The sequence below is a fragment of the Vidua macroura genome, chromosome 8 (genome assembly GCF_024509145.1).
Source record: "Vidua macroura isolate BioBank_ID:100142 chromosome 8, ASM2450914v1, whole genome shotgun sequence".
NCBI classification, from domain to species: domain Eukaryota; kingdom Metazoa; phylum Chordata; class Aves; order Passeriformes; family Viduidae; genus Vidua; species Vidua macroura.
In genome coordinates this window covers 15,943,914-15,959,995 of record NC_071578.1, presented here as the reverse complement: position 1 = coordinate 15,959,995, position 16,082 = coordinate 15,943,914, and the positions used below count along the sequence as shown (strand labels likewise).

The window sequence follows — 16,082 nt, the reverse complement described above, 5'->3', positions numbered from 1 at the left end:
GGCCCCTTCCCTCCGCAGCGCCCGGGACGGGGGGCGGCGGTCGGGCCCCCGCGGAGCGGCAGCGGGGGCTGCGCGTCCCCTCCGCACCCGGCGCGGCCGCTCCCGCCGGCGGCGCCGCGGGCGGCCCCGCGCCGTCCCTGGGGAGCAGCTGTCAGAAAGCGCGGCCGGGCCGCGCCGCGGCTCCCCGGGCCGGCGAGCGGGCAGGGCGTGGGAGCCTCACCCGCCGGCGGCGCCACGGCCCCCGCGCCCCGCACCTCAGGGTGGGTCCCACGCAGGCCGTGTCGGTGCTCTCGATCTCCTGCAGGATCCGATCATGCTCCGGGAGACTCTCCGCCATCTTGGATGGGAGGGACCCGGCGGCCGCGCCGCTGCGGGAGGCGCGAGGGAGGAGCGGCCGCGCAGCCAGGCGGGGGCCGGCCAGAGCCGCCGGGGAGGGTTTGCCGGTGCGCACGGGGAGCGGGGTGGCGGGGAGGAGGCAGGGGCAGAGGCAGGGGCAGGTGAGGGGCCAGGTGACGGGGCGCAGGTCGCGCCGGGCCGCGCCCTTCGGATTCGCACCAGCTCACCGGTGCTCCGCTGCCCTTGTCTGGGGCAGAGCTAGGCCGGGGGCGCCCGGGGAGCCGGGCAAAGCCTCTCCGTCCCCATGGCATCTCCGGGCGCTGGTGTCCGGCAGAGACCGCGGGCAGCTGCGTCTGCCCGGCGCCAGCCGCTGCGACCGCTCAGGGCACTGCGACAAACGAGGGACGCGCAAAGTGCGGCCCCTGTCCCGGACGGAGCGGCTGCCCGCCCCGGTGCGCCGCGCTGCAGAGACGCCTTGAAGGCTTATAGGGTTCAACGCGACCTTTTCCACTGAGCTAGTTCTGGTTTGGTCGTATGGCTAGTTCATGCTGTGGTCTTGTTTTATTATTTGGTTTTGTTTTGGTTCCCGCACATGCGGGCCGTGCCCGTCCCGGCACGACCCCTGAGGCGGAGGCTCTGAGGGGGTTTCTGCATTCAGGTTATGTCAGTCTTCATTCCTTCCATTCTTTACGTGATAGAAACTTGGGGCTTGGGGTAAAAATAGAACAAAGCCAAGACAACACAAAGAAGTTTTGCACCTTTCTGTGCAGTGGCTTGGTGTGTTTGACTAGAAACTGACATAATGTTTCCTAGTGCTTTGTACAGCAAAGGGTCGTGTCAACAAAGGAGGAATAACCTATTTTCTATTTAAATTTTAGACTTTGTGGCCTGTGGCCAGGGATTAATTAATTCTTGGGTTTTGCATGCTCAGGAGACAGGATGCACCTGCTTTCTGGGCAAAATTATCTGCACACAAGTGGGAAGTTTTGTAAAGAAATAGGCCAGATATGTAAAACTTCAGGGTGATGCGTAGCTACATTTTCCTGTAAGGAACTGACAGCATTTGACAAATGTGAATGCATCAAGGTCTACAATTGCATTTGGCATCCTTCCAGTTACTGTTATCAAGCCCACCATCTCTCCTGCCCTGGTGCAACTACACCTGTACATGAGTTAATAAATGGCACCAAAGACGGTTCACATCTTGTCTATGCTTGTGCCTTTATCATATTCAGTGTTGATTCAGATTGTTGATTCACCTACTAAATCAACAAGGACTATTCTGAATGTAGACAAGTGCTTACAAAGTGCATAATAAAAAAAAAGGAAAAATCCTACCACTTGTATTTCCTTCAAGAAATCACTCAAATGCAGTAACAATTTTCCCACATTCCTTTTTTTTTCCCATCACCAAAATACTGAAGTTATAGATTGACACATTTTTCAGGGTAGATTTAATTTTCTTTTTTTAGCCTCATCGTTACTGCAACCTGATGCCTACAGTGCCAGGCAGGCTATTTTTAAAACTCTTCTACAAATACTGACAATATACCTAGACAAATTACATTGCAATCTTATATATATTACTTTTTTAAGGACAAATATGCAGAGGAATCTTTTCAGTTGCACTTTTACTGTTAAACGGTTTCCATAAGCTACAAATAAAAAAAAAATTAAATCTTCAGCTATTTAGAAATATCAACAGTAAAATCTTAAGTAGGTCTGTCTTTGGTGATTAAACAGAAGTTTCATTTATTAAAAATTTAAGAAGCAGTTTATTCTTTAAAAATGTAGCTGTTAACTTTAAACTAAAAACACTACTACGCAAAAAAGAAAATTTCCCCTTGTTTTCACTTTTAAGAGCACTTTCTTTTTTCACAGATCTGCAGCCAGCCATCAGAAACAGATCATTTTGTCCAGGTGAAAAGAAAGAGCAGAGTAGGTGACCTTGGTCTGTATTTCTTCACTTAGGGCCAATCACATTGAAATTAAACTCAACTTTCTTGTAGGCTTCAGGGTCAGGAAAACAAAGTTTCTAATATATTGTGCTGACTGAAAGAACAACTATAGAATGGAACACATCCATCATAAAGAGTATAATACTATTAAAAAGAAGCATACCTTAAGGTGGTTCCAAGAGGCAGCTCAAAGGACTGGATCTCAGCAAGGGCATTTTCATATATCTGATCTTTATTTTCTTCTAGATACAATTCTGAGAGATTTGACTTAGTTTTCCTTGCCATAGAGTAGCATAAAACTAACTTTAGGAGAGGACTTTTATTCTGATTATTATAGTTGACTAAGTGACTCTGTAGTCAGCAAAACCAAGCATAAAAAAAAAAAGATCCTGTGCTAACCTCGTGACTCCTGAGGACTTTGTGTCCAAGAATGGTGCACAGCTGCTCTTTTCCTGTCTGCTGGTATCATTTGCCTCGTATGCACTACCCAGGCCTGCACAGTCTTTTTTGAGTGTGTGTATATGTCCAATATATATTAGTCTTAATAACAAATTTCCCACCAAAATAATATTTTTACATCCTTGAAATAAATATTAAACCTGAAATTTAGTCATTTTGGAAATATAACTTTAAAGGAATTTTAGACACTAGACATCAATGCTTAATTTCTCTGTTAAGTTTTATGAGATTTTTTTTTAATTATATTTTCCTTTTGCTATATAAAAAGCTTGCAGACAAGGACTTAGCTGGATTTATGAAAAAGGTTTATGGATCTCCTAAAGCAGATTAGAAAAACAGAGAAACATTTATGTTTTCATCATTTTCCTTTTCAACATTAGTAGTTGCTACTTATAATAACAAATTGCAGAAAGTGCTTTGTGATAACTGGGGTTTATATGTGTGAGCAAAAAAAAAAGCTGTTACTAATTTATTACCTCTGTGGAAAAAAAAGGATAACAAATGTTGAGAGCAGTGCTGCTGTCACATCATTTTCATGATGATGGCAAAGAAAACACTTTGCACAACTGCTGTGAATTACTTTAATTTCAAACATGAGACTGGAGTTCTAGATCTTTAAGTTTAAACAACTGTTTAGAAGCCTAATTCAATATAATTTGTATAATCAATATATTTTTGTTTTTTAAATATTTCAAGGGTTTTAATCAAAATTTGGCTCCTGATCTCAGTACTGGTCCTGACAGAATTGATTAATCCAGACACTCATGGTGCAATTAAGTGCAGGGAAACAGAGATTACTCATTTTCGAGCAGGGTGATAAAAAGTTTATTCACTTCTCTGTGCCCAGTGGGAACACTGAGATGAGTTCACCTCAGTAGCAGAGGGAAAGAACTCTAAAGGCTGCAGCGAGTTAGGGCTACATACAAATTTGCAATGTGTTTCCTTGAACAAGCTGCTTTAATCACCAGTTTATTTTTGAACCAAAATTAAGCAATTGCTCTGTTAGCATTACTATGCAATACATTTCCTGCTTTCATGTCCTGCATGGAGTTGTGAGTAATTTTTACACTTTTCACCAGAAATGGGAACCTGTGATTGACCCATTCAGCCACTGGATGTCACACAAACGCAGATGAAAGGACGGATGTTGAAACTACTCATTCTAATCTTAACATTCACCAGATTCAGAATTAATTTAACAATTATGAGGTGACACTGTGAAAGTAAACTGCAAATATAACAAGCTTAAGCTTATTCGTGTGATGGAAGAAAGTACATCTACTGCCACTGAGGAAGAGCAGAGGCAGGGCAGGTAAATCAGAGGTGCCTCAGACATCTACACCCAGCCAGCACACCCTGTGGCTGGCAATAAAAATAGAATTCAGTGATGGAAAAATGACGATTTATACAAAATGCTTTTATGAATATATTTATGTGATTTGAAATTAGTTCGATTCTTACAGAGGCTTTGGGTAAAATTTCTTCTTCCTCCTCTGCCAAAAATTTAAACAGTAGCTTGCTTTAGGAAATCAGCTAACCAAAATAAACAGGACTCTGAATCTGTTGTGCAAATATTCTTGTTGGTATCACAGCTGCCTGGAAATAAATATGTTTAATAACAACACAAAACAATGTAAGAATAAGCAAACAAATACAAAGGTGTATGACCAAGAAATAGGCAGATGTTAGAGTCTCTTCAGTTGTGGCAGTGGCTGTTGAAGTACCTTGGTTCTCTGGACAAGATCAGACCAAATTGCACCAGGCCTGGCTGCTCAGCTCTCCAGAGTGTTTTACACCCCCACTGAACCTAAGACCATGACACCGAGCGGATGATCCAAGGTGGTGGGTCTGTATGTGACCTCAGATCCGTGGGCAGGAGTACATAAACACCTGCCAAAAGCCCTTTCTGCTGCAATGACCCTACTTCTACCCTGTGCTCTCTGTCCAGCCTGTGCTCCCCCACTTCTGTCATCTGCTCCTCCCCACCATAATTCCAGTGCTGATTAGATGTGCCCAACATCTACGTCTTTCAGTCACACAGGAGCTTTTCCTGTTTCCAGCTGAGCTCAGGGCCACTCTCAAAAGGCTTTAGGGAACTGCCTTGTTCAAGGAAATAAAGTATTTTTGTAAAAAGACAAAGGGACAAATTCAGTATAGGCACTTGACATCCGCTTCTGGCAGAACAGTGTATCTTTGCTTTACAACTATACGTAATATACTTGGAGGCTGCAACTGAATAGTTTGTCACCAAAGACAATGCTAAGTAATTTTTTTAATGGTACTCTCCATGCAGAAAAGGACAGTAGACATTATCATTTCTGAGGTATCATACTTGTACTAGTTCAGATTTAACCAGATCAAGAAGCCTGAGAAGGTATTTATTAATCTTCCAGAAGTCCCTGGCAGAAAATGAGAAAGTATTTTCTGTGCTGGTTAAATTCACACTATTTCTGTGAAGAAAGTATTTCATTATCTGGACAGGCAGAAATCTCAGGCCCTGTAAGATGTAGAGCTGTTGCCATCTTTCCAATCATCCCGAGGTTTTCCTTTGAAAAAATTATCCAAAGCACCTATTTCTTGCTGAAGGTGTAAAAACGGTTTGCAGCTCAGAAGAGAGCAAGAGGGGAAATTGAGGCAAATTATCAACAATATTGTGAAACAGGATGCAGAGGCTTATCTAAAGCAAAACCACTTTCACCACGTCCTTTCTCCCCTTCCTCCCCTAATTCCTACTCTTCCCCAACCCTAATGGGATACCAGACGGCCAAGAACTGCTGGCTTAAATCTTGCCTGCTTGTGTTGATACTTTAAAAATACATTTTACCCACATGACCTTACAAAAAGTGTAAAGTGCTGTAGAGTAGGGTCCTTACTGGGTATGCAATTCCAGTGTAGATTATTTCCTTTTTTTACAATTGCCAGTGCACAATTAGCAGCTTTGAGTCTGTTTCATTTTCTTTCCCAGTTGGATTGGAATCCATTTTGAATGAATCGTGGAAAAGAGAGGAGGGAAAATGTCCACCCTCAAATGGAATTACTATAGATAATTTTCACATGCAATGCCATCCATAACAAATTACTTCATTGGTCATTGCCCAGATATCTCCTCTTTACATCCCTCCACAAGGACAACAATGCCATTAGTCATTTCTCTGGCATCTCCTGCTCTGCTACTGCCTTCTTTCCTGGGCTCATCCCCAAACTGGACCCTTACAAACCAGCTCTTTCTCCCTAGAAACTGAACGGACTGCTCCTGTTCCCTTTGTGCCTGGTTTTCTGATGGCCAGACCCATTTCTGCCTCTCAGATGAAGCATGGTAGCAACAACCTTATCAAATGATTCTTGGGGAAAACAGGCAGATGAGGAGATGATGGAATTACCACTGCCATTTTTTGCCTTTTACCTTTTGTCTAATATATAGCCAGTACATTAGGTATTAGCAGGGAGATTCCCTTTTTGTATTTCAGAGCATTTAAGTGAATTATGTTTTCTGAATAGTAGTCAAAAATCATAAATACATTTGTTTTTTGTTTTAATTATACTAGATTTAAGAATTGGACAGTGTATATAACAATCTTCACTAAAATACCGAATAAACAATGTTCTATTTCACATGGGGGCTTTTTATGGTAAATTGTCAGAACAGCACACATCTCTCCCATTAGGAGGGCAGTGCATCACTAACTGCTTTTGACATTTCACTGACATCTTACAAATGCCTAAAAATATCTGGAGAGATCCTCAGCTGGTGCTGACATTATCTTTTTAAGAGTCAATAAAGGCATCAAAACTACTGGTTGAACAGAAGCACTTCTGTCTGACTGCAGTGGGAAGGAGAGTCACTGTCATTACATGTGTTTATATAATGCTAGATGCCATTGAAGAACAAGTACTATTTCATTTTCATTGCAACATACAAACCGTATTTTTTAGCATACCATTTGAATGATGCTACAAAGTAGCATCTTTATCATTCTAGAAATGCATAAATGCATTCTACAAAACACCGATGCATAAATTTTTTTCTCTGTGCTTACCAGTGCTTTTAAGGAACGGGCATTGAATAAAACCCTGAGTCAAGGACATGCCCTGGGAGCCTGAGGGCTTTGCTTCTTCATAGGCAGTGAGGAGCTCTATTACAGACACTGTTCTGAGGACATTACTTTCCTTGAACAGGAGGGCTTTTTCTTATTCTCCACGCTTTTAAGAGCATCCAGTCTTAGCCACAGTGTTTATATTCCTTATGTAACCCAGGAGAACTTTCCTGAGGAAAACAGCCCCTGTTCTAGTTTGGGGTATGAACAAGTCAGAAATTAAAACTACTTGTGATTTTAGGATGAGTGCATGATGGACATCTGACTGGTGATGGCCAAGTGATCCCAGCTTGATGAGCTGCTCTGTCAGCTGAGCCACAGTGAGTGGCAGATACGGTGCCCATTCTGAGTCTATTCTCACTGCAAACTGGTAGTTGTTCATAGTATTTTCAATTAAATTTAATTTAATTGAAAATACTATGAACAACTTGCTCAGAAGTTTGATCATTTTTATCATGGCCTTTATTCTTTTAATACTTCAGGAAGAAAAAACCCAACCTTGTCTGAATATAGGTTTGAATCACTTTAACTAATAATTAATTAAACTAAATATCTCCATAGGCATTTTCAGTCTCTCAGGTTCTTATTTCAGTTTAGTTAGAACTCTGCCTAATTGATTTAAGTGAAATAACTCTGCCTTAGAAAGGACTATTATCAGATAGTTTTTTGCACCATTTCTGTGCAGGTCAGGCTTATGCTTCTGCTACATTCTGCACTCATGCTTCCCTGAAGTTTGTAAGAGGGAAGAGTTAATGTTAGGTTACCACTGTGTGATGGTTGGTATTTAATTGTTCTTCTGGTCAGATCTGGCCAGAGGAAATCTTCAGTATTCATTTTGCTGAAGAGCCCGTGCCTATTCAGTAGTGTTAACAGCAATCAGGAAATTTAAAGGAAGTACCTTGACTATCTGCTGCTTAGATAGCTGGGTCTTATTACTATGAAAAAAAAAAAGAAAAACCAACCAAGCAAACATTGCCAAATAATACTATACTTCAAGAGAAAATCTCTTTTCCAGTAAATGAGTACAAGAATCATTATTTAAAGTGTCACACCACACTGTTTTTGTGTAATATTTCCTAGCTATATTCAATTAACATGGCACGTTAGACCTTGTAAATCAACACTATTAGCTTTGAAAGGAACCGCTTGTTTTTTGAGAACATTCCAGGACACAAACACTTTTTCCAGTGAAAACTGAACAATTACAATAAGACTCTGTTTTGGTATGAAAATAGGAAATGATGCTAAACAAAAGGGAATGTTTGTTTAGAAATTCCAAGGCCATTAATTTATATTAAGAAACTGTTTGTGCTCAGAGACTATAATCAAAAGGTGATGTGAATCATTGATCACAAAAGGACTTTATAGATAAGGAGCAAGTGCAGAGCTGGGTGATTGTATTATATATTAACAACTTTCATGAGCAGCTTTTGCTGATTCATTTGACAGGAAGTGAGCTGCCAAGAGAGACTTCTTGAGGAGGAACAATCAACAATATTTTCATATAAAATAACCTCCAGTTACTGTATTGTTCTCGCAACATTTGATAATGAATGTTTTCCTGTTCAAGAAAAAAATGCATAAATCCCAAAAACAAAGACAAATCTGGTATAGTTTTGCACTGCTATAAATACACACACAGGCAAAGTAAGAGCACTGATCAATTAAAAAATTGGAAAACTGGTAAGTACTTGTGAAATCACTGCACAGTTTGGAATTAAAGATAGGGTAAATTATATTCTTTTTTGGAGAAAATAAAAAGTCACACATTTATCTTTCTTCTTGGTTTGGAAGCTCACTGGCCATGTCACGCCTGGGATTTTATCCAAAAAGCAATCCTTGGTTTCCATTCAGGAGAGCAGGACCTCCACAGACACCAGCTCTGAGCCACACTGGGGGCTAACACCATGCTGGGAGGCCGCTGCTCTCCTACAAATGGTAGGAGAGCTCCATGCTTTAAAAATTGCAACTGAATCACTGCAGACAGACCCAGCACAGCAGCACACCCTCAGCCCAGGACACCAGTGTCACCAGGCCAGCCTCACGAGCACGTTCCAGAGCACCCCATGGCACAGGGACAGCTTGGCCCTCCAAGCAAGTCAGCCCTGAGCAGCACAGCCAGCCAAGGAGGGGGTCCCCACTGCTCCACCACGGTGAGGAGAGCTGGGGACCTGTGTTACACAAAGTGCGCCAGGGATAGTCCACAGCAAGGGGACACCATGAGTTTGGGGATCCTCTGCTATCCAGCCTGTGCCAAGGATGCTTTGCCCACAATGCCAGCAGGCATCATTCAGCTTTCTTAAACCCTGTCATTGCTACCACTGGTACAAATAGAGAAAAAAAAATAAAAATGCCTTCAACTAATCTTAGTTATAACTTAATGTGTGATGGCAATGCCCAAATGCAGTGAATTTGGGAACTCATGGTAGAGGAAAGGGAACAGGAGAGAAAAAGCATGGACCAAGGAGCTTCTGGGAGTAAAAAGTGCTGCAGAATATCTTTTAGACACTTGTAGGTTCTGCTCCAGCTGGATCCTGGTTAGATGTAATTCACAACCAGTTGCATAGTTCTTTAACACAAATTTTCCTATTGTAAGATTTTCTACAGTATTTGTCCTTAAATGCATGGTAACAAATCAGGGGCAGATTTAGGAAGCAATCTATTAGAATGACTAAGAAAAGTTTTAAAGAAATTAAGAAGGAAAAAAAACAGAAGCCAAATATGTTGGCAGTTGTGGATTTTCATTCAGCACGGACCTGGCAGAGCTCTGGTTCTTTATCTTCCTTTCTTTTTTTTTCATTATGAAACATGTAGCTATTCTCTGATTCAGGAAATACTAATTAGGCAACCATGGAAAGAAAGGCAACTCTTGCTAAGGAAAAGTGCTATATAATAGGCTGTCATGAAATTCCACTAATTCTGCCACAAATAATCACCAGAGAAAGTATTGATTATCAAAAAACTGTCAGCCAAACATAAAAAAAAATAATCTAAAGTAAGGATTTAGAATGTTTTAAAAATTAGAGTATCTTGAAATGTTGTGTTCAGTAAGGAAAATCTATTAGCATAACTGGAGTCTGAAATCAAGATAGAGTTTGTATACAGTTAATATAAATTCAGACTTTAGAAAATGGTTTAAAATTGTTGCCAAATAAATACTCACACTCTCACTTCTGCTGGTTGATCTCATCCTGAGAGCACAGATAACAATCCATTGTAAGATTGAGGCTGTCCTGATAATGTAGCTCATCTGAGTGACAACTCAACAACAAGCAGCTATAGTCTGCTCATCAAGCACTGCAGGATTAAATAATTAATCATGGCAAAACCCAGCTAGTGGGAATATCAGAAATTCCTGACTTAAGAATCATTGTTAATAATGTAAAATATTTGAAGCCATTTGCATACTGAAATTTACCAAGGCAATGAGGATACTATAAAACAAAATTCCAAAATTGTAGAACAACAAATTGCATTCTACAATGTAAGCAAATTTTGGTAATTAAAAAATGTAAAGTCCAAATGATGATTTAAATTGTATTTTCCCCTTTGCATACAGCAATCTACCTGAGATACTAAGATTTCAGGCAATATTATCTATTCAGTGGAATTAATTAATTAGAAATTCAGATATTTAACAAATCCTATATCCAATTAGCCAGGAAAGACCTTAAAGATATCTGGGTCACATTAAAAATAAAAACAAAACAATTTTTCACATCAGGTTTTATATTAGGAAGCAAGATGGATGCACTCAAAAGCTAGAACAGATTAATTCCTCTTTTCATTATCCAGAGAGGTACATAAGACAAACTAACAAAAGGTACAGACAAGATGTATTTCATGGAAAACAGGGTAATAATGAACCTTCAGCAGTACTGGGAGGATTCAAATTTGCACTGCAAATAGGGATTCTAATAATGTTAGAAAGCAAACAATTATCTCAGAAGAATTGTTAATGATAATTTAATTTTTTTTTCTTCTCTTACTTTATTACTACAGGATGAAACTGTCCTACAGTTGGATGGTCCTATTATCTATTTCAAAAAATTGACAAGCTGAAATAAAGGGTGATTTAATATATTTATATGCTCATATATACACCACTTGTATGTTAGCCATTACCTCCTCCCCCATCTCTCGGTGTAACATAAGCTTTACACTTACAGTTTCCTTTTCCTCTTAAAGGCAATGTATCATTTTCAGAGGTTATGAGCCCAACAGTGTAAATTTTGAACTTGAAATGTAGCATATAACATTGTCTCCATGTCTGCTTCAAAACCTTAGTGGAAATTCTGCCTGATTGAGACAAAAACCAATTAAGTCTTCTGTTTTGAGGGGGTTTTTTCAATGCTTTGACTACAAACTTTCAAAAGGCACAGAGGTATTTTCCTTGCCTAAGACAAGCAACCAACAGACTTGGAGCCCACCACAGACCACTGCCCAGGCACAATGGGGAAGGAAAATCAGCCTTACCTCTGAATTTTCCTGTGTGTTTAAATCAGACACTTAATGATTTTTGTTTAATGTAGGGTTTGAGTTTGAATAGTACTTTAGGCACTGAACTGTCTCCTTAATGTTTGGAGGGGATTAAGTTCAGAGTTCATTGTGTTGTCTGTCATTTTAAAAAGATTAGATAGTTTAGTTTGGCTCCTACTGGCTATGTAAAAGTCTCTGTATTTATTGACTGTCTGGAGTCATTATCAAAGCCTCTAAAACCAATCGACACCTTGTAAACAAAAGTCCCATTATTTTTGTGATCCTGATAAGATTTACATGATATCCACATTTTTGTTATGATCGATTTAACTGTTAGAGATACTCTTCATACTGTAAGAGGTTATGCGTGATACATGATTACCAATTCAATTAGCAAATTAGGCTTTATATTGGTTTGGAAAATACAAATGAATGTAGCCCATCCTAGTCTGTGCCAGATATAACCTGCAGTTTTAGGTTTGGATCAGGAAAATTCTGAAAGGTTTCAAATATTCTTCCAGGAGAAAAATATCCTTTCAAAGGGAGGAAATTATATTTTAAACTTGGGGATCATTCTGGTGACTATTAGTAAACTGAGAAACAATATCATGTGGAAGAGTCTGATGTCATAAAAGAGTAGATTTTCTTTCATGTAGTAAGAAAGGTGTGCACCATTAGACTACTACTATACAATTGTTAAATTGTATGAATGGTTTCCTTTTCAAATAGCTATACAAAAATTAAGTTGAATCAGAGACTTCAGAGTCATTCTCAAGAAATGACTGAAGGGTTTTGGTTGGTTTATAAAGGGGCAAAGCTAAATTTCAGGGCTGACAATTGAATAATCACACTGTAAATATCCTTGACAACTAGTCCCACTTCTGATGCCCCAGGACTTCCATTTGTAAGTCAGATGCTGCAAACACTGCAATGGATTGCAGTCTTTCTGAAAGAGAATTATGCATTTCACTGTACTTATTTGGAAGATGGGTTATAAAATCATAAAGCATAACTGACAGACTAAGCAAGTTCCATTGGATTTGAAAAATTTGGCATAATTTTTACAACCATGCTGTCATGGCAATGTTTTTTTCACCATTCATGTAAGGAGGTAAGTAAAGGTACTCCAGGAGAGGTAAGAGCATTTTTCAGGCCTGATGATATATTGGCTAAAAATATCCCCAGTTTTTCAACACCCAGCTTATGCTGTGCATATCATGGTAGGGCTTTCACATAAACTGATTTTACAGAAAGACCTTTCCTATTGAACTTCAGCTTACATTGTGCAACAAGTCATTTTTTTGTGGTGATCCGTCTGCTGAACATTTGTTTACTGACATTTGATAAATACTTGCTACTTCAGATGTTAATCAAAGGTGTTAATAAATCAAATCAGTTTGTTAAAACCTGGTGTGTTGACAGTGCCAAGGTATCCTGTAATCTGTGTCAAAAGGATCAATAGAAGCAAATGAAAACATTACCACTGTGGGACAATATTGATTTTTGTCTTAGAAATACTTACTTAGCTCCTGAACTAAATCATTAAAATCAATGAAAAATCTTCCATTGACTTCAGTGGGCGTTGGGTCAGGTATTTAGACTGACAATTTTTGGTTCAGGTACTGTTTTTAAGTTTGCAGATGCAGAGCAGAATGGGGGCCTGATCCATAATGGCAAGTTCCAGGCATGTGCGTGATGCAAATTACAAGAAGCAGCTCTGGGAATAGCTCCATTGCGCAGTTTCTCAGGAAATACAAATTTAGAAGGTTTGCATGGTAGGCTAAAGTTTAATCTCCCTCCATTATTACTACTTCAGTTTGTGTGACTTGGTTTTTCAAACTTAAATCATCCTTTTCATCATTTTGAAACACAATGTTTAAGTAATACACCTTCCCATTAGAATTATTTCTCAAAGAATTTATTGCCTTAAAGGTAAAGGTCTGTGTAATGGGACTACAACCATAACAACTACACAATAGCATCATTAAGGGTACTTCAGTTGCATTTACTTTCCCAGTGCTTGAATTTATTGCTATTCTGTAAAGTCTCTATTCAGAAAAAAAATATGTTTAGTTCCATTTACAGAGCTGACTTTGCCTGAGACAGATTAGAACTAAAATTATTTGAGATAGAATCAAAGAATTCCATCTTTTTAATTAGTCTGTTAAAGGTAGGAGCACCTAAAACAAATATTTAACTCTGTTGTTGAACACTACTGCCAAAGTCATGAAGAGGAAATTTATAGGGAGCTCTAAAGTCACTTGACAATTATTTCCCTGGGTTATGACTTCTCAAATTGCTGTTTATTGCCAATAGCACTACATTTCAACATAAATAGGATTTGTGGGATTAGTGCACTGTCCTGGTAAAGATGCTTAATCTTCACTTTAAATGAAATATGGTAATTGAACCCCTTTCTCCTTGTGTAAGAAGTGCCCTTAAACAAGGCTGGCTGTTTTTGTACACACTAATGAATCTCTAGTAAAATACCTGTTTGGTCAGAAGCCAGGCTTGCCTTGTTACCTGATGTTCTCTGTAAATATAAAGCATGAGGTGAAGAGGGGGAAGAGGAAGGGAAATGTTCCAATAAGAAAGAAGAATTAACCAGTACTACTTAAAATACTTCATCATCAACGGGATTAAAAATGAGAGAGAAATAATTTGGCCAATAAATAGTTCAAATCCAGAGAGTTACGTATTTTATAAAAAGCAATTTGAACATTTTGTTTTGTTTTAGCAAGTTTCATAAACTCCCCCCTCTCTTTTTTTTTTTTTTTTTTTCCTTTTTTCCTTTTTGGCAGCTGGACTGAAGCCCAGCTTAGTTTAGCAGAGAGACAGAGATTACCTCTCAGTTTTAGGATGACCCCTTGCAAGCAGAGTTAAAGAAAACTCATCATTCACTATAGGATTTGCTTTGTCAGAGCTGAAACAGTTCAAAAACATCCAGAAAAATAAGGGACCCCATCTCCCTGCCTGCTACTTCAACATTTCTACTGGTTGCAAGATAGCAAGCATTTTAAGATCACTTTAAATAGTCAAGTGCTTCACTGAGGTGCTTATTGTTGGGGCCTCTTAAAGTCCCATGCAACATATTCAAGAGTCTCAGAACACTTTTTCCTGAGCCCCTCAATTCTTCCTTAGCTACAGGGGTCATTGCAGCACCGTTCCAGGACCAACATCCTTCACCTGGGCATCCCCAGCACAACCTTCTCACCTAGACAGGTGTTTATTTGGGGAGGCTCTGTGGGCACAACACAGCTCAATCCACACATCCAGTGTCCTGCTGTACTGGGTGGCCTCCTTCCTCCTGACCACTGGGACCTAGCATGGCTTTTGCCATGCCCTGGGGCACGCCCAGGCTTTGCAGCAAGGAAAACTGGTTGGTACAGGTGACAACTGCCAATACAACAAAACAGACATTGCAAGTCTCTGCCCTGTCCTGGTGCTCAGCCCACATGGATGCAGGCAGGCAGATGATCATGAGCTCAGACCCAGCTGCACCCAGGATACTGGTGTGACCACTGTCACTCACAAGTACAAATTTTCTAAGGATCACAAAGTTGGAAATCCACCAACAGGCACCATTTCCCCAAGAGTGTACTAGGAAGGATCTGCTGAAGATTCACCCTTGTAATCCCTGTCTCTAAATATCCCACCAGGTCAAAAACCTTCCCAGGGTCTCAGAACAAATTAACCAGGCTCTCCTCCCTCAAAAACTTTGCTGAGTCAAGTCATGGGGAAAAAAAAAGAAAATATTTTCTCAGTATTTAAAATCCCCACACCCAGCTGTGGGAGATGCCTATGAGGAAGGTAAGGAAAGAATCAGGAGAAGCACAGGCCTCCCTCTGCTGCATAGGGAAGCCAAACCTCCAAGGTGGCCACCACGTGCTGCTCCAGCCTGCGCTACATGTGTCTTGAAGCTGGATTTGGGAATTGTGTGGGTTTCCCAGGCTGAAGGACTCAGCAATAGAGGAAAGGCTCTCCCTGCTGTGTCTCTTCCTAGAAATTCTCATTTTGTACATTAGGACAAGCTCTTATCTTACAGAAAAAAATTAATTTTTGTCACTTCTGTTTTCTATCATGAGGACAAGGACATAATGCCTTCTGATTTTGTGTGATTACCAGGAAACTGCTAAATGACTTTGCACATCTGATGTTCCCAAAAGTTAACATGCAAATTTGTTGATGTTATTAGGACACTGACTGCAAAGAATCATATTCATCTTCTGTCCCTTCTTTCAGAAAGTTATCCCATCTACTTTTCCCTTTTTTTGCCTTATAGATTTTGAGACAGTGGAGTTCACATTTATAGGCCACTGGCTTCTTCTGGTTAATTCTTTTTAATGTTAATTCTTAAATTTCTTAGGACAGCAACATGGAAGTACTTTGTTGAATTCAGAAATGCCTGGTTAAGAAAGCAGAAACTTTGCATTTCTCCTCTTCACTCCCTGTATGATCCCTTGAGAGAATCCCAGCTATATTAACTGTAGCTGTGATCTTCTCATTACACAAAACAGTGTAATGGTGTTTCTGCAAACTGATTGTTCAGATCCATCCAGGGAACTTTGAAAATACAGAAATACTTTCCAGGTAAAACATTCAGATTGCATTAGTAATATAACTGGCATCAAATAATCAAATGTATTGAAGCATCTGTCAGTAAAACGAAGATGCACAATTCTCTTCAGGTTAATGGCATTTAACAAACAGGTTGGCTATGTGCATAGAGCTGACATCTTTTAGACAAGATCAGAAC

General features: G+C 39.9%; 1 protein-coding gene and 1 long non-coding RNA gene across 5 annotated transcripts in view; one reads left to right on the top strand and one right to left on the bottom strand.

Annotated features, from left to right (window-relative positions):
• EXOC6 (exocyst complex component 6) overlaps positions 1-2,579 on the bottom strand; it is an 88,917-nt gene extending 86,338 nt beyond the window's left edge. Inside the window, exon 1 of one of the 4 annotated variants that reach the window (XM_053983642.1) lies at positions 2,458-2,579. In XM_053983642.1, coding sequence (XP_053839617.1) covers positions 2,458-2,579 — 122 coding nt within the window. Of the gene's footprint in view, positions 1-254; positions 437-2,457 lie in introns of those variants that run through there. The other 3 variants (XM_053983645.1, XM_053983644.1, XM_053983643.1) reach the window with 3 other exon arrangements.
• Positions 361-10,930, top strand: LOC128810625 (uncharacterized). The gene is made up of 3 exons (XR_008438093.1): positions 361-443; positions 2,218-2,274; positions 10,850-10,930. It is a non-coding gene; the product is annotated as an uncharacterized LOC128810625 (long non-coding RNA).
• The last annotated feature ends 5,152 nt before the right edge of the window (positions 10,931-16,082 follow it).